Here is an 18,660-nt window from a genome sequence, read left to right on the forward strand (position 1 = left end):
GCCGCGGGCGCGGAGCCGTGGGCGCAGGGAGCGGCGGGCAGGCAGGCAGCGCGCCGCGGGGAGCGAACAGCAGATTGCGGGCAGCCAATGGCGAGGGCAGGCCGAGGTGGCACCAAATTTCCCGCAGCCAATCGGCTCGCGAGGTGGAGGAAAAAAAAAAAAAAAAAAAAAGAGAAAAAAAAAAAAAAGGGAAAAAAAAGCAGCCAGGCATCATGCGAGAGCCTGGCCCTCGTCATCCTCCTCTTCCTCAGCACCCTTCCTCCCGCCCCCCGGCCCGCCCCGCCCCGCCTCCCCTCCCGGGCACCCCGAGAGCCGGGACCCCGCCGCGCTGACCCCGCGCATCCCAACCGCGGGCAGGGGGTCACCGGGAGGCCCCGGCGCAGAGAGCCCGGCCCCGCCAGCCGCCGAGCAAGCGGCCCCCCCGCTTAAATACCTCCGCGCCCGCCTCCCCGAGCCGCACAGCTCGCCGGGTGAGGGGCCGACGAGCGCCAGCCTCCTCCCGCCGCCGCCGCCACCGGGGAGCTGCGCGCCCGCGGACGCCGCCGAGGAGCTGAGACAGGGCCGCCCCATGCCTGCGCACTTGCTGCAGGAGGAGGTAAGCGGGGGGCTGCCGGCGGGCCCGGGGGTGCGGGTGCTTTGTCTCCCCCTCGCCCCTTCCTCCTTCATCCCCGCGGCTCCGGCGGTGCTGCGCTGCTGCTCTCTTTGGGGGGAAAAAAAAAAAAATGCTCTGGGCATCCACGCGTGTCCGTGCACGCACACACACACACACACACACGTATGCACACGTACGTGTGTGCGTGTGTCCTCTCTGTGCCGCTTCTCAGCCATGAGGCGAAGGCATTCGGTGCTAACTGAAGACATCACCCGAGCCTTGTGGGGAGACCGCAAATGAAGCGGGGATCGCCGCCGCCGGGGTTATCTCCCCGCGGAGTCTATGCCCTCGGATAGACCGAGCACAAAATACAGGTTTATCTTAAAAGCATCCATCCGAGCGCGCTGGTGAGGGCTGTTCAGGAAGGTCTTTTGTGCCAAGAGCTTGTGGGGGTTTTGGTAGTGCTCAGACCGTGATTGTTTTAGTTTCCTTAATTTTTTTTTTTAATAAGACAGGGCTTCAAACGTACAGAATTTTTAAGGCAAATGTTGCAGCAGGGAGCATCTCTAGGACAGATGCAAGGTGAAGGCGGCTAGCTGCCCAGATGAAATGAATGACTGTGTCTGCATTGCCTGATCCGAGCAGAGATACAATGGGGACACTGCCCATTTCTGGCATAAGACGGTCTGAATAACAACCTGGCACCAGGAAGATACGTAGAGCTGTTGGATCTTTAGAGATTTTATTTTTTATTTTTGCTCCTCCTGGCAGCCTCCCTTTGCCTGAGGGGAGGCAGGGGCTGATCCTGGTATTCCTGCTCTCGCCTGCCCATCCTTCCCCCTTCTGTCTATGCTGAGGAGTGGAGGTAAATCACAGCCCTGCTCTCTTGCCTGTCGCCAGCGGACAGGGTCTCCCCCGTCCTTTTGTGCAGGTGCCATGACCTTCTAGGGATACTGTGATGTAACAAACTTTACTCCTCTCCCCACCTGAAATGGATGCCAAGGGCAGCGTGCTCAGACCACATTTCATGGTCTTGGCATGTATGTTGGGGCATGTCCTGGAGGCTGGAAGGAATCCTGTCCCTGGGTCATGTTGGGCATATTCAAATATACTGGACCCGAGATTGAGTGCCCCGGGGCCCCTAGGCTAAACCCAGCACAGGAGCCTTTTGAGCTGCTGTTGGTTGTATAAGCTGGCTGGGTGCCAGGATCACCTATGGCGTGTTCAGGGCTGGTAGGGTACGGGGCGGGGGGGTGTGGAGATGGGGGAACACATCTGTTCTGCAGATGAGAGCTGCAAAGTCATTCAGAAATGCGGGAGAGCTCATGAAAATGATTTAGCTGGCCTCCTCCCCCTTTCAGCTCTAGACCCCAGATCAATCCCCACCCCATTTTCCTCGGTAGGAGCTGCAGGAGCCACTATGGCCATAAGGGGGTAAAAATCCTCTCTTTCCTCCTCATTTCCCTGGTCTCCAGCTAAATAGCTGCCTACTCTCTCCCTCCCTCCTCCCCCATTACTCCCCCCACCGAGTCTGTAACGGTGGAGCTGTGTTTCACAACTGTTTTATAGCCCTTTTGATTTAAGGTTAGTTTACATGTGAGAAATTACCAGTTTGATTATATGAGTGTAATGCCAGCAGCATAGGTATGCTGGTAAAATTCCTCATGTGGCTACTACGACTCTGGAGGAAGAGGTTTTTTTTCCTCTCTGCTGTTTCCTTTGCGCTCTCCCTCCTCCTCCTCTGCCCCTGTGTAACTTTGACAGTGACATAAGCTATCGCGGAGGAGAAAAATGCAACTCCAACCCCACATTCTTACTCTGGAAGCAGCATGTCCATATGGGGAGTGTTACCCGTCTAATTATACCACCAGATCTCTGTTGGGGATTTTTCCTGCGTAGACAAGTCTTGGGTCCTTTTGGTAGATTGTCTTCGAGCCAAGGAAGAAAATTGTGCCTTCCTGCCAAAATGCCAGATGAGAGGATCTGACACTTTCGAATGGGCAGGACTTTTCCTTGCCTAAGCTCGGGATTAGAAGATGTTTTGCACAACTTTTTTGGGGAGGTAGATTGCTTCTAAATTCTCCAGCAGCTCAGAGTATCCTATGCTCAAAACATTAACTAGGAAAGCAGGCAGAGACAGCCTGTAGCCAGGATGTAGAGGAGCCGGTCCCAAGCTCAGCAGCTGCCTGGGTTCAGTGAAGGCGGCAGGACACTTCGCGTCCAGGTTTTTTCCTTTCTAAACTTTGATTCCAGAAGGAAAAAATTAGAGGGCTGCCTCTGTAGAGATCATTTTACTTCCCAAACGTGGGGAATCTGTCAGCTTTGCCAGCTCCTCCCCATAGGAAGGTATGTCTGTAGCCCTCTAGTTTCTACCCTTGGGAAAGGGAGGAGTTGGGGTGGCCACGTAAGCTGCCTGGCCTGATTTTAATGCCTCCCTCAGGAAACTAGGCTGTGGCAGGATGGTGGTCTTTTATGAATCCGGGTGCCTGGGTGGGAGTCTGCTGTTAATTCAGGAGAGATTTCTGTTGGGAAAGGAGCTTTCCCAGCTTGGCCACGCTCCTTCGTGTCGTCCCAGCTCTCCCGTTCCTGCTGGCTGACCTTTAGTGCCCCTTCGCACATGGAGGCAGCGGCATGGGCGGCGGAGGGACTTTGGGCAGGTTCCTGGGAGGTGAGGGGATGGGCGTGGCATGCCCTCCCACCGCCCGCATCCTACGTGCTTGGCACCCCCGGGGTCGAGCCCAGTCGGGTGCTTGTGCTCGGGCCTGACAAAGGGCTGCGAGCACCAGCAAGCACGCGGCTGTCATGATGGAGATGGAAATTGGTGATTCAGGGTTCATTGACCTGTCTCATTAGGGTCAGTCCTGCCTGCTCCTTTCGTCATGCATGCCTGATCGGGCAGGCTGTCACTCAGCTAGGGCAAACAAGTGTGTGCAGAGGGAATGTTGTGTTACGGTTGCAGGAGGGAGCTGGGAGCCAGGCTGAGCCAACTTGCTGCTCAAAACTTCCTCTCTGCGTGCTGGTGGCCTTGGCTCGCAGGATTGTCTTCACGTGCCTCAGATTGCCTGTGGGTGGAAAGCGGGAGAGGGATGAGAGGCTTAGCAGCAGCCATGGGATAGGATGTCTAACTGGTAGCACACCGCTCAACTGCTTCTGTCTGCTGACCTCCAGGCGTGTTGGTCTTGCCATGTCCCAGCATGGAAGGTGAGGCAGGGGGAGATAAGGAGGCACCCCAGAGGAATCCCCCTGTGCATCCTCCTGATGTTCCTCTGGTGATCCCTAGTGAGGTGACACAATGATGCAGGATATCAGGAGCAGCCCAATGGTTTATAATAAAACTGTGTTTCAGACTGTATTTCTCTCCCACCTCTTTGTTCATTCACAGTATTTCCTTTATTGTTGTCTGCTTATGCACAAACACAGACCACAAGCCCACCTAAAAACACCTACTAATAAAACTGAAGGACAATGAAAATCCTTTCAGCCTGCAAATGATCTCACTGAAGCCACTGATGGAAAAAAGACTGGCTTTCAAGGCTTTTACTTTACTTTCAGCACCCTGTCCACCATTCACCTCCTCTCCCCATAAAGATCAGGCCCCTTCCCTCTCAGGCCATGACTCCGTGGGGCCAGAGCGGGCTCTTCTTGGTGCCAAGGGCCCAGCTGAAAGAATGGAGCCTGCCAGGGAAACTGCAGGCTGCAAGTCTTGGTACTGCCAGCCTAGCTATTTGTGTTTCAATTCCCTGCATTGGTAACCACCAACTTCTTGTTTGGTTTTCCCTTTTTCCTTTCTTGAAAATGTCCATTGCCGCCTCTCCAAGGAGTTCTCCTCCGCTTCCAGCACCACCGCTGTCGGCACCGTCACCTCCCGGGTGACCAGGAATGGGGATGCCGTCATGGAGAAGAAGGACTTACTCAATCACGAGGACTTGGCAGGAGACCGGGGCATGGTAGACGATATCTTTGATGAGACCTACCGGGAGAAGGAGGGCCCCAAGCCCCCCATGCGATACGTCTGGAGGAATATCATCCTCATGAGCCTGCTGCATCTAGGGGCCATATTCGGGTTGATGCTGATACCTTCTGCAAAGATCCAGACATTGGTGTGGGGTAAGCACGTTCCTCCACTTGTTTCTTGGCATCTGCAAACCCGTTTGTTGGGTGGTATTTTTTGTCCTTCAGGCCCACAGACTCGAGGAGGAGAAAGAAGGAAGGGAGGTTTTCTGCTAGAAGAAGCTACTCAGCCAGCTTCATAGCAAGCTGTGGGAGGGCTTGCTAGTGTCTCTTGTAAGGTCATGCATGAGAGAGAAGGATTTGGCTGGGGACTGCTTGGCTGCTTAAAGAGCAAACTTGATTCACAGGCACTAGGCTTGGAAGTAGCCCACAACTGAATGTGCAGCCACTTCCAGGGTGAAACACAGGAAATGTTTGATGGAGTGCTGTGACGGTCCCAGAAAGTTAGGAAGAAAGGTGCTATCAAGAGCACTTTAAGGGGTGGGCGGGGAGGGGGGGTACAGGATGTTATTTGGCACGAGGCTGCTGCCCACAGACAAGAACCTTTCCTGCCCTTACCAAGGGATGATAAATCCTGCAGAGCATCCATGTGTGTGTGTGAGGGGAAAGAGAAAATACAGTTGTGCTGAAGATAAAAGTCAAGAGTTAAGTCTGAAGCTCAGGTCTTTTATCATTCTTACAAAAGCACAGATTAGCCCCCATCATCCCGGAACTAAGCCTGACAACTTTCGAAAAATAAATAAGCATCTCTCCAGGCAGCAAATTCCAGTGGAAAGCACAACCCAGCAGAAGGTAGCTAGGCGAAGCTCTCCTTTCTCAGAGACCTTGCCCTGGGTAGGAACCAAACTTCTCCTTTGACTGCTTGAAAGGCAGCTGGGCCCAGGGCCCAAGCTGCAGGAGAGCCTCGCTTTCCACGCGGCTTTGTGTGGATCCCCAGAGGAGTCAAGAAGCCAAATAGCTCCCAGTGGGAAGGTCAAGAGAGTGCATCCAGCCCCTGCCTTCCTGTGAAACAGAGCATCCTGAAACAAAAAGCGACAGTCTAATTTGAGACCTTCTGGCATGGCTTTTGGTTTCAGCGATGCTCCCGCAAAGTGCTTGGCCAGGAGCAGGGTCCTGGCCAGCCCAGACAGGCCCTGGAGAGATCCACCTGGTCTGTCACACTCTCAAAGTCTGTCCTCTTGATGGCTGTGAGCAACAAGCATCACAGCTGGACTGGGAAGGAGATGGCTCCCTGGATGGCCAGACTGACTCTTTCCCTTCTGGACCATCTCAGCTTCTCACAGGCAGAGGCCTGGAGGATGAGCATCACTGGAGGCCACAGGACTCGGTCAGAGGCTGGCTGTAGCATCTGCAAAGGCAGAGGCACCGACGTGTTCCCTGTGCAGCCGGCATGGCCTTTCGGGGGGCTGTTACAAAAGACCTTACAAGGCCTTTCCTTTGTGAAAACCTGACAGGCTGCACTTTTCCCCGGGGTGGCAGGGCTGGGCAGAACATGCAGCCTCAGCACGACCTTGGAGGAGCATTTCAGGGCTCTCGGTTCTGCTCTGTGTGTCCTATCCCTGGTCTCTCAGCTGGAGGCTTGGCAGTGGCTGCTGGCTTCTTTCACTCACTGAACTGACAGCCTGGGTCCTCCCAACCCCAGCCAAATATCCCCAGCGCGTTGGGGCAAGGAGGAGGGAAAAGGTGAGTCGGGTTTACTGATTTCATTTCAAGCTGCTGAGATGCGCTGTGATTTCTAAATCCATCAAACCCTTCTCTGAGCTCCCCTGAGACACCTAAGTGGGCTCGATCATCTTGATCCAGAAGGTTAATGCTGCTTTGCATTCTGCCAAGCCCCGCCTTACCCCAAAATGGTCTCTGAGGCAGTGTCTTTGCTACTGCCTGCCTGTTCAGGATGTCTGTATGGCATCCCATGGCATTCCATGGGAATCTGCCTTGCTTTTTACCTGATGCCAGTCCCCCATGCTGCCTTGTCTCAGTCAACTCTGATGTGGAGTGCCAGTTGCTCTCCTGCCACTGTGAGGCACTGCAAGATTCCTCGGTGGCTTCTGGAGCGACATGCTCTGGGAATGGTAGGACACGGAGTTTGGGGAAACTGCACTGTTTTGGACTGGCTGAAGATACATCCAGCCTTACCAAAGCTGGAGTAGTTCCACAGAGCTCCCTGTCCTGCATCCGTGGCACGTGTTCTGGGAAAGGACCACCCTTCCCTGCACCCTGCAAGCAAGTCAGAGCTTTCCCCTACAGTCCATTCTCCTCCAGTGCTGACTGGAGCTGGGATACTCTGATCCTCCACAGGTCTGACTTCTCAGCAAGGCTCCTTGCTCCTTCTTGCATTTCTCAGTTCATACCTTTCTTTAACACATACAAAGCATCTATGGCTGTCACCTCAGTGACTTGCTGTTATTTTCTCAGCACCCCCTGGCAGCAAGGAGAGGGCTACAGTTCCCATTTTACACACAAAGATAGACCAGCAGAGACTTATGCTGCTCCTGGCAATACACCATGGGCTCATGGCAGAGGAGCTCTCCAAGTGGTAGTTCTGGAGCTGCTGGGGTTTTTGCTTGTTTCTTTGTTTGTTTTTCAGATCATTCCTTCCTTAGGCTGTGTACATATAATATGAAATTAACATGGCCCCAAATGTTCCCTGCTGTGATGCTACAGGCAGCTGTGGTGCCGGGTAGCTCATCTACCTTCTGTATTTTATTGTAAGGAGAAATCCCCTGCTTATACCCTCTTCATCCAGGCCACCATCTCCTTGATGTTCCTGTCCCTCTGAAACCAGTTATATTGGTGACTGTGTCCTCTTTTGTTTTCATTTCTCTGTGTGCTAATTCCTCTTTGTCTCGCAAGCTCTCCAGCCCTGCCTTCAGCATTGTTTGCTGTTCTGCGTTGCTGTGTGCATTGTATCCCCCGATCTCTTTCTGGTACAGAGCTTCCCAGAACGAGCTGGGGTTGTTGATCAGGTGAGAGCTCACCATAACGAGAGCTCTCCAAGCCCTTCCAGCACTATGGCTTTCTAGCCAGCTGCCTTTTATTTCCTGTCTTCCCCACTGCACTTGACACAGTCTTGCGCAGTCTTTTCAGGGATCATGGGCAGATTTCACATCATGTGCCAAATGGCATAGAGATTGAGTCTGGAAGCCCAGGGTGAAAGGTGATTGACGGTTTCTTCTCTAGGTGCTCTGAGTCTCCCTGGAAACATGATTTGCAGGTTGTCTTCCTGGCCCTCGGGTGCAGCAGACCGATGATATTTTTGTTAACCCCTGTTGGCCTGGCCAACAGTGTGTATAAAACAGTGACGGTTCTTCTCATGGTGACGTGGTGCTCTGACAATACCCCAGCTCACTGCAGTGCCAGCCGTGGCAGCAACATGGGTTGATACCATTTTTTGTTGCTGCTGCTTTGGACCAAGGAGAATCTTGCTGGGTAATTCGGGCAGCTCTGACAGCCTGAAAGTCTCAGCCAGTACTACCCCCAGGGATGTGTCTAGCAGAATGTTTACAGAAGTTTTTTGTTACTTTCCCATCAAGACTACTGCTGGCAACACCTCCCCACTTAGTCCTCTCCAGGCTTAACTAGCAGGTGGTATGCTTCTCCTCCGAGCATGGAGGGGAACTTCTGATTTTGCCAGATAGGGAAGTTAGGTTTTAGCAACAGTAGCTCCTATTGCTCCTTCTAAATACTGTTCCCCTTACGCAGCCTGCACATTTCCTTGCTCTTGTTATCTTTCTCCTGAGAGCAGCATGACCCACCTGGTGAGCAGGGGCTGGGAGGCAAGGAGAGAACAGTCTAAAGCTATAGTTTTCCCTTGCACTGAGCAGAAGCTCAAGGACACCTGCTGGAGCCAGGACACCTTTTCATGTAAACATCTTTGGTGTTGACTGCAGGTGACAATGCCTTTAGCACATTCCTGGCTTCCCATCATAACTTGAGGTCTGAATCTGGGCCCTGAAGAGGTAAAGGCTAGTGAGTCATATAGACGTGACTGAATCCGGAATGGTTTGCGTTTAATTCTTGGAGCACTGAGTGCGTATTCTTGACAGTGGTCATAATTATTTGTGTTCTAGTTGAATGGGTCATTGGGAACATCACCTGTGAGGTGACAATCTTTTGGATCTTGGATATTTCAAAACATGGTGTGGGAGATGACTTTGAAACCTCAGCTGGTAGAGCCCCCAAGTCCTTCAGTTTGGAGCAGCTTCACAAGGCACCTGTGAAAATCTGTGCTACTTTATTTCACCTTCTCTATTTTCTTTCCAATTTCATTCCTAATGGATGATCTTGGAGGAGATTTTCTTCTTCTTTGAGATGCTCATTCCCTGGCTGTGCAATGATCATCATTGTACCTGTTTGTGGGGATTAACCCTCTGAATCATTAGGGTGCTCTTCTGTTTTCCACCAGGCTTTTCAATCTTATTGTCCGTATCCGGTCACTGTCACAACAACTCGTAGGTATGGCTGATGGAGCTAATAGCCCCCAAGTAGGGTATGGGTTTCTGTGGGTCTGGGTGCCACGTATGCATAGATTGAGAATCAGCTCCTTTCCCACAGAAAGTGTCTGCTCCTTAGGTAAACTACATCTGCTGTATATGGGCAGGATATATGTTCTCATAGAGTCCATATAGGCTGGATGTTAAATCCAGACTCCTGGATGCTGCTCTCAGCTCTGCCATAAACTGTTTGTCACCCTTGGGAATCTACCTCAGCTACTGAGGTACGCACTGTAGGTTTAAAGTTGCCCAGAGGTTTTATGAAATGCAGTTTGCAGGGTATAGCAGCTTATGCTAAAGGGAGAATGGTGGTGAGTCACACTTCTGCCGCTAGTAAGAAGTGTCTGAAACATCCAGGAGCCGGTTTTGTTGTTATTGCAGTGTCTGAGGCCAGAGAGGTTCTGTAAATCAGTCACGTTAGGTGCTTTTTCAAGGTTTGAGCTTCTGTATGAGTCTGGGGGGGGTAGTGACTGATTTAAAATGAGTCTTAAAATCTAAAACCAACAGGGAACTGGTCATGAGCTGGTTCATAACTTTCAAGTCAGCATCATGGGGCTGGGTGAGACCTTCAAGGTGTCCAGCATAAGTACTTTCCTGTCAGTAAGGCCAAAGGGAGACCTGAACCAAACGTCCTGCTCCAGCATTCCTCCCTTCTCTGCTTCCAGGTTTGGCCAGCTTTGTGACCTTTGCTCAGCTCCATTCTCTTACAAAGGCTGGATCCTGCTGCATTTGCATGCATTTCATCCCTCTTCATGCCCTATAAATAGCTATGACCAGTGACTGCTTGGCTCCTCCAAGAGAGGGCAGAGGTGCTGGGACACAGGAGGCAGAGGTGCGCTGGTCCAAGGCTTGCACTGCGTTTGGCAGCAGGTGGGGAAGGCAAGGGAGAAGATGAAGATGGGAAGTCATGGTCAGGTCAGTAGACAGGGAAAGTTGCTGTTAGACAGCAGGATGGGAGTGAGGAGGGTTCATGCAAGTTTAAGGGGCCAGAAGAGGATGTTAAATCAGCCGAGACCGGCTTTTAGTGGATAAGAGATTAGGTTTGGAATGTAGAAAAACAAAAAGGAGGTGACAGAAGGAAGAGGGAGCGGGAGATGATAGGAAATAAAGTCTGGATTACTTTGAATGAAAGAACAGGGCAACAGTGCCTTTCACATATCTCAGATCCCTGATTCCAGACAAGTTTCTGGCAGAGTATCTGTTTTCAGGGTTCAAGATAAGCTTGATGAGAGCCATTTGGCTGGACTGAATGGTATTGTCAAGCATACGAGCGATTCCTATCCATGGGTTTATGTGTAAGAATAAGGAGCTGTTTTCATGATTGATTCAATTGGCTGAAATCTGCAAATTTATACCAAGGAAAGAGTTTCCCCTGGGGAACTGGGAACAAGGTGTCACTTCCCCCAGGGAACTGAAGGTGGATCAGTTGACCTATACACAGTTGTGCACCCTTCCCTCTCCATGTCTGAGCTTGCAGGGCAAACCAGCTGTTGAATGCCCTCTGTCTTTCTGCCAAACTTCCTGACCCTTCCTTCCTAGAGAAAGAGTTAGTTTTCAGGTCCAATTCTCTTTTTATCCCCAGCTTCCTAGTGTAATGCTGCTATGACCCTATTGGGGTCTTTTCTCCATTTTAGTTCTAGGACCAGATGCTGGAACCCAGGTTAAATTCCAGAGGTCCAGGAGGACATGTGGGAACACACAGACCAGGGCAGACATAAACACACGATCCAGAGGGAGAGGGATGTGGTTTTTTACTAGGTGCCAGAGAGGCAAGGAATTCCTTCTGACCTGTGTGGAGAGGGAATGCATGAAGTAGCCTCAAAGCTCAACTGGGCCCAGCAACATCTGCCTCTGCTGTAGGCACAACTTGCAATGAGTTGTTGGCCTTGGAGTTTCCTTCCATAAATGGTGCAGGAGCTGAGCACAGGGAGAGATCAAAAAGACACTGGGAATGGGAGCCTCTGGGCAGATTTTAAGTCAGTGGTGGAGCTGAAGGTGAAGCCCAGGCTTCAGTGGGATGGTGGGTTAGATCTTTTTCTAGCTAGTGTGTGCTCAGAAAGGGAGCAGAAGAGAAGCCTAACCATGGGGTTGAGCTGTCCCCCTGAAGAACTGTAAGATCATCTACCACCTCTAGGTGAAAAGAATGCAAAAGAGATTTAGTGAGGAGTGGTGAGATAGGAAAGCAAGACCCTTGATTATTCGGGGTGGGAGGAAAGGGGGAAGCTGTTCCCTGGTGGACTACAGAGCTGTTGCCACAGGGCTACACGGAAGCAGTTGCTTTATACAATTTTGACAATCCTGCACCATGACAGATGGCACTATGCTGAAGAACCAGCCCTTGTGACAAGTCTTGTAAGGGGGAGCCTCCTCCCCTGTCAGAGATGAAGAGCTGAAGTGATTTGCCCCACATTGCTTAGGAAGCCTGTGGTAGCTTGGGCACTCTCACATCGATTTTTGTTGCCCCGATCTGTGCTCTCCATGGGTTCCTCTCTTGCTTATACAGCTTTGGGGGAAGGCCTGCCTGTGTGTTGCTCTGCCTGAAACTTTGCTGCAGGCTGACTTGCTCTAACTGCTCCAACACCTTCTTTTCCTCTCCAGCTGTTCTGTGTTTCCTGGTGAGTGCTCTGGGGATAACAGCTGGATCTCACCGCCTCTGGAGCCATCGGTCCTACAAAGCCACGCTGCCCCTGCGGATCTTCTTGGCTATTGCAAACTCCGTGGCCTTCCAGGTAAGAACCTCCTCAATGTGCCACTGGTCCTCAGAAGGAAGTGCTCCCCTGAATCCATGTCTCAGGTACAGGGCACAAGCTGATGGAGAGGTTTCTCTCTCCTACAACCTCTTGTTAGGAAACAACCCTTTCCATCTAACACTGAGGTGCTAGCATCTGTCTCATTGTCCTCACCTTGTCTCTTCAGAGGGTGACTCTGAGACAGAGTGGGTGGGGAGAGGACTGTTGGCCAAGACCAGTGGTAGGAAATCTCTCCAAAGCAGGAATGTACCCTTCCCTTCCAGGTGTAGTCTCCCTATGCTTACTCCAGGTCCTGTGAAAGAGGTGTGGAAGTACAAAGTGCTCTCCTGGTGTTCAGGTTGCCTAACCCTCCTCCTGCTGCACACCTGTAAGGGGGGAGGTATCTGCACAGCCCAGGGAGCCACGCTGTGGAATTTGCTGCTGCAGAAAGACCAAGAACTTGTTGAAATGATACAGTTAGGGGGATGCTTGTCCAGTTTGGAGGAGTGATATTTAGGAATAAGTGGTGAGTTATAAGGCACGCCACTGGCTTCCAGAGAGTCATCCCAGGTCGGTGATGTTTCAAGGAGAGAAGGGTTGGGCCCATTCAGAGTGGCACAAGTGACTGCAGACAGCTGATAAGCACCTCAGGGTATTGCCTAAGCACTCACCAGAGCACTTCAGAGTCCACAAAGCAAACAAACTGGAAGTCCTTAGGGATTGTAGAAAGTAGCAGAGATGGCCCTTTTGAAGAAGTTAGAGTGAAAACCCAGATTGGCATGGCACAGAAAAATCCTGATGGTCTCTCAGGTTTGCTGCTGTGAAGCAGCTCTAATGGCACTCCATCCTCCAGCTGTACTTGAAGGGCCTTCATGCAGGCTTGCTCATGTCTAGGAGGTACTCAGGAGGGTGGCAGGGTGCAGCACCTTCTGCTAGAAGGTAAACAGAAAAGTATCGGTGCTGTGCCCCTAAGTAATTCTCCAGCTGAGGCATGGGTGGAGGGTAAAGCCCAAGTGGACCGGGTATTTTAGAGACATTATCTCCCTTTCCCCACTCTGTAGCCATAGAGGGTATCACTTCATTGACAGGTAATCAGAACAGGGTGGGGATGTTTTTTTCAGCCTTTCTAAAACACAATTCACTTTCCTATTCTCTGTTAGTACCAAGCCAGAGTCTTTCATGAGGAGGAGGAAGGACCAAGCTGCTGATTCCAGCTACTGGTCCAGCACTCAGCAAGGGAACAGGATGGGTTGCTGTGTATTGGCTAGTCCCACACAAAGGCCATCTTTCACAGGGTTATAGGGCAGAGGGGGAAAGAATTTGCTGAGCTATTGCTGTAGCGGATAGGAATAGACAAAGATGAGAGACAGACAGATATTTCAGCTTCAATGGGAACTAATCCAAAGTTTTACTGAAAATTCAGTACCATTCCCCATGGATTTTTTTTTTTTTTAAATAGGTGCTTTCAGTGAGATCAAGAGAAGGTTTATTTTCAATTTACCTCATTCCTGTTAGTGGCAGCAGCTCTAAGATCAGACTGGTAACTTTTCAGGCCAGAGAAGACTACCAATTATATTATCTGAGGTCCTCCAAAAAATGCCTGTTGGCTGCTCGGAGACCTGTGGCTTGTGATTTCAGGGAATTCTGCCCCTCATCGACTCCTCCACCTGCAAGACCAGGCAGCTGCAGCACAGCAGAAGCTCTCCTGCTTATAGCCTGTAGCTGGAAACTCTCAAGGAAGGAAGCATTCTCCTAGTCTTTGCTTGCTCGTCTCAGAAAGCCATGATTTTCAGACAAGGTTGCAGTTTAGAGGTGGTCCCAAAATAAGATCTGTAGAAAAGATATGTGCTAAAGTTTGGGTCAAGATTCTGACTCTGCAACTTTGAGACGCCTGATCTGTGTTTGTGCACAGAGTATGGCGCATGAGGTGCTCCAGGTGGGGTATATGGTCTCTTTCCGAACTTGTGCCTCCTACCTCCAGCAGAAGGATTTCCAGGAGACAGCCTCCCCAGATGTGTAAACCCAAGCTCTCTGTCGGCTTTCAGGCTAGGATTTCTCACATTACGTGATGCCGTGTAAGGTCTGGGATGTGAGAGAGACTTTGGGTCACAGGTGAAACATTTCCAGCATAGGTACTGGCTGTGCTTCTCTGCTTACTGGATAGGGAAGGCTGCTGGGCCACCCTCTTCAGAGGGGATGCTGAGTGACCAAGCTCCAGCTAACATCAGTGAGGGCTGGTGATACTTGGAGGTGCTCAGGATTTGGCTGGAAGGAAGGCAGCAGTTCCCAGTATTTGGAAACAAGGGAGAGTTGAATCCTGGCCCATGTCTGTCATTGCCTTATTGCATGGCCTGCAGGTAAATCATTTAATCTCAGTTGAAGGAGGAGTGGCTACAGCACTTGAGAGGGACTTGAGGAGTTGTCTCTCTGCTACAGGCTCCCTGTGTGGAAAAGTAATTTGGTCTTTCCAGGCAAGAAATAGGGATGATAATGCCACCTCTCTACCTTCAAAGTGTTTTGCGGAGAAGTCCTATGTACGTATGAGATTAAGGAGCATCTTCTGTAATACAGGCAACAGAGGTGTGCTTGGATCTCTGTTTCATATTTTCTAGGAGAGTGTAATACACGGCTTTAAGCACATCAAAATCTTGGTGTAAAGGCATGAGCACAGGCTCATTAAAGTCTATTCTTAAAACTGGCCAAAGCAATCATTTCTTAATACAAATGATGAAAGCTTTGATATTTTCCAAACTGTATTGATTTTGCAGCTTAAACAGAACGGTTATGGAGCTGAAGGGGGGTATTTTTTATAATTGTCATTGAAATTGTGTGTTTATTCTATTTCTAAAGAGGGGCCTTCGTTTTAAGACCATTTGATTTCCAAGAATAAAAGAAGTTAAAAAAACTCGCCCCCAAGTTAAACAGATCTGATTTGGCAATCCCAGGAAAAGCAAGGCAGGTTGACCCATGGAAAATGTCAGGGCGGAGGGAAGGGGCAGGTTGATCAATCCCAGCTGGCACCATGTAGAGATGGGGACAAGTGACCAACAAGAGCTGAGCGTGTGAGGGAGGAGGCGACTGGCCAATGAGGGCTGGCTATTGCAGGGGTGTGGGAACAGGCTGACCAATCAGAGCCTGTGATGCTGTAGAGGATGTGCAAATCAAGACCTAAAGGTAACCAATTAAAAAAAAAGAGAAAAGGCAGCCCACCAAAGAAGCAGATTTCAAAGAAAATTGAAGTGGTTGAGCAAAGAAGATCCAACCTCTATTTTAAAAGCCAAAAGCCACAAATTCTAAAGAAAGGTAGAATGACTGATACAAGTTCAGGTCAATGGGATTTAGGCATCTAAATGTTTTAGGCCCTGTTGTTAATTTGAAGGGAACATCTCCAGCCTTGGCCCTAAGTCACCACTCCTGTTGCCTTGCAGAATGACATCTACGAGTGGGTCCGTGACCACCGCGTCCACCACAAGTTCTCCGAGACAGATGCAGACCCTCACAATGCTATGCGGGGCTTCTTCTTCTCCCACATTGGCTGGCTGCTGGTGCGCAAGCACCCGGACGTCATAGAGAAGGGCCAAAAGCTGGACCTGAGCGACATAAAGGCTGACAAAGTGGTGATGTTCCAGAGGAGGTGAGTGGTGAGGTCAGCCCCAGCACAGAGCCGTATGGGATGGAGCAGGGACTCTGCAAATGGGCTGGGGACCCCAAGCACCTTTGATGGAGCATGATGGGATTGAGGGCTTCAGGTGAGGAATGTGAGTCTTTGGTCTGTCCGAGGCTTTGCTGTGGGATGAACCCTGTGAGAAATGAGCTGTGCCTCTCCTATAGGAAGTATTTAGGAGCTAGTGCTACCTCTAGCCCTCCCACACCCCTTTCTTGCCCGCCTACCATGTGGCATCTTGCCAGCGGCGGGCTGAGTTTCCCACAGCAAAGCACCTCCACACCTGCCTGCCTACAGCCCAGCTGCTGCTTTGGCTGGCCCAGAGCCCACCTGCGGGTGCCTCCAGGCCATCCTTGGAGATGTTGTGGTACACCTTCCAGGCCGTGCCTCCGCCCTGCTCCCATCAGTCTCCTGGAAACAGTGTGGTGAATGAAGAGTTGAAAACGGGGACATGAGAGAGGCAGTCACTGGGAAGGACAGTCTTGATTCACTCGTGCCTCTTGGATGGGCTGTCTGTCAGCTGTCTGGAGCTATAGTGGGACTGATCCCCAGAGGAGGCGAGCCTGTCACTAGGGCTGCAGGGATGGGGGACCGAACCCATACGGTAACCACCTTCACTTGGGACGTCCCTAGCTCAGTCCCAGACAAACCAAGCAACTCTTATGGCTTCCCTCCTTTTTGTGCTGGGGATTTTTCTTGTGGGTCGTCAGAGTAGTTCAGCTTCCTCTACTCCCACCCCTCCAGTGTGAGAGACCCTACATGCTCATCTGTTTGATGGCACAAGTGTCCCTTGCTTGCACTTGTTGGTGGGGTGTATTGGTAGGCATGGCCAAGTCTGCAAGGAGTTGCAGCACTGGGCCAGAGGTGAAGAAGGGACCTTCTGTAGGACTCTGCAAGTATGGGGTTGCCTTTATGGGGACCAATAGAGCTGAGAGGCAAATGGAAGATGAGGCCAAAAGCAGCAGCACGTGTCTGGACTCATGGTGATGGGGACATTGCTTTGTGCACGTGAGGTTGAGACAGGGAGAGCTGGACTTTAGTTTGAGTCTCCTGCCCAGTGATGAGACTTAAGAGTCTCCAGGAGTGGCTTCTGCACATCCAGGGCAAACGATGCAGGGCTCAGGGGTGAGATATTTCTGCACTTGATTTTCCCTGTATAGCTGAGCGTGAATCCTCCAAAGGGGGGACTGAGCCAGCCCTTCCTGTCCTGCCTCTGCCACTGAGCACTTTCTTCCTGGTCCCTTCCTTTACAGATTCTACAAGCCCTCGGTGGTGTTGCTATGCTTCACGCTGCCCACTGTAGTGCCCTGGTACTTCTGGGATGAATCCATCGTCATCAGCTTCTTCATTCCAGCCATCCTGCGCTACGCCATAGGGCTCAATGCCACTTGGCTAGTGAACAGTGCTGCTCACATGTTTGGCAACCGGCCCTATGATCAGAACATCAACCCACGGGAGAACCCCCTGGTCAGCCTGGGGGCCCTAGGTACGTTCAGCATCCGTGTCTTTCGCTGCCAGTAGACTATAGAGTGGGGACTGCCCCTTAGGGCTGCAGCTTCTGGGAATTTCTGTGAATCCATTCCCCCCTGCACCCTTCCCCTCCAGCCTTTGCATCTGGGTGTGTTTCCCAGGCGGGCCATTGAGTACATAAGGGCAGTGGGGTTATCAGCTCCCACCCGCCTCTCTCCAGGCTGGAAAGGACTCTGCTACATTTAGCAGCACCTCCTTATCTCAATAGCAATATTTTATTTACCCTGCTCGAAGGTCTTTCTGCCCCGTTCACCAGACTGAAAAACATGTGCTGCAGTCTCTGCTTATCTGCCTTAGATTTGTCAACTTGAAAACCAGCAGATGTACATTTGGACATGTTCTCAGGGCAGCTGGTGATTTTTGGGGGTACTTGACTATGAGACAAGCCAGATCATCTTGTGTGTTTCCCCAAAATTTTGGGGACCTAGGAAGGTACATCCCAGGGTCAGCATTTGCCCTGATCTGTTCTCCCAAGCCCAAATCCCCAGCTGGTTTGCATCAGTGTACACCACTGGGGCTGCACTGATCTCCACCACTGAAGGACCTGCTCCTGGATTTTTTGTAGGGAGGGATTTGAACTGTAGAGACTCAGGGAATAGGAGCAGGAGTCCAGGTGATGTCATTGAAGGGGTGAGCACTGAAGTAGAAGTAGAAGTAGAAGTCTGTTTTATTGTCATCTGGAAATGGCCTTTGGATTTGGCATTAGGAGTGCCAGTGTTATAGGGGTATTGACTGGCCTGGCTTGTTGGGGACTTGCTGCAGATCTAGCAATACTAGAAGGTTTCTTGTGGTGGCAGAGGAAAAGCCATTAGGATTCCCTTGGTGTTTTGGTGCAGCCTGTGAGCCAGAGCCTTTCTTGGTTCCTTGCCACACGCTTGTTTTCGTCTAAAGCACCATAGGTCCTCTGTGACTGTCATTGCCTCATTTGGGCCAGCCTGGGCATGCTGATGGGGTGGATTGTAGAGAGGTGAAATTGGGCTGAGAGAGGAGCCTGGACTCAATCCAGAGCCTGTTTCAGGAATGTGATGCTTTGGGCCAAGAGAAAGGGGCCATCGCCTAGAGCTCTGCAACATCCTCTCCCTGGTCGTGTTTTGCAGGAGAAGGCTTCCACAACTACCACCACACCTTCCCCTATGACTACTCCACCAGTGAGTTTGGCTGGCGCTTCAACTTAACCACAGCCTTCATCGACCTCATGTGCCTCCTGGGGCTGGCCAGCGATCGCAAGAAGGTCTCCAAGGAGGTCATCCTGGCTCGGAAAATGCGGACTGGAGATGGGAGTCACAAGAGTGGCTGAGTTCCTGCACCACTTCACACACACATCCACACCTCTCCTTCCTCCTTTTTTCTCCCTTTCTCCCTCCCTGACCCCTCCAAACACGCTGGACAAAGGTTTAATGTTCTGTTTACTAACTACTGAATAATGCTACCAGTTTGCTTAAGATAATGATAATGAGTTTTAATCCCCCTCCCACGCTGTATTTTACGTGATGTATTTAAGATCTAGGACTCTGCCTTTATAACACAAGGCCACCCCTTTCCCTCCTCTCCTTTCTTTTCCGTTCTTTCTTTCTAGCCCCTCTACCCCGTGTCCTGCTTTATGTCGTCCTGGTCTCCCCCTGGCAGGAGGAGCTGGTTGGA

General features: G+C 51.1%; 1 protein-coding gene across 1 annotated transcript; it reads left to right on the top strand.

The window, feature by feature from the left end:
* The first annotated feature begins 568 nt into the window (after positions 1-568).
* SCD (stearoyl-CoA desaturase) lies at positions 569-18,316 on the top strand. The gene is made up of 6 exons (XM_075717773.1): positions 569-595; positions 4,411-4,699; positions 11,695-11,825; positions 15,254-15,459; positions 16,743-16,975; positions 18,117-18,316. The coding sequence occupies exons 1-6, from the start codon at positions 569-571 to the stop codon at positions 18,314-18,316; spliced, it is 1,086 nt and encodes a 361-aa protein (XP_075573888.1).
* Positions 18,317-18,660: the final 344 nt, after the last annotated feature.

This window comes from Pelecanus crispus, chromosome 10, assembly GCF_030463565.1.
Source record: "Pelecanus crispus isolate bPelCri1 chromosome 10, bPelCri1.pri, whole genome shotgun sequence".
NCBI lineage: Eukaryota > Metazoa > Chordata > Aves > Pelecaniformes > Pelecanidae > Pelecanus > Pelecanus crispus.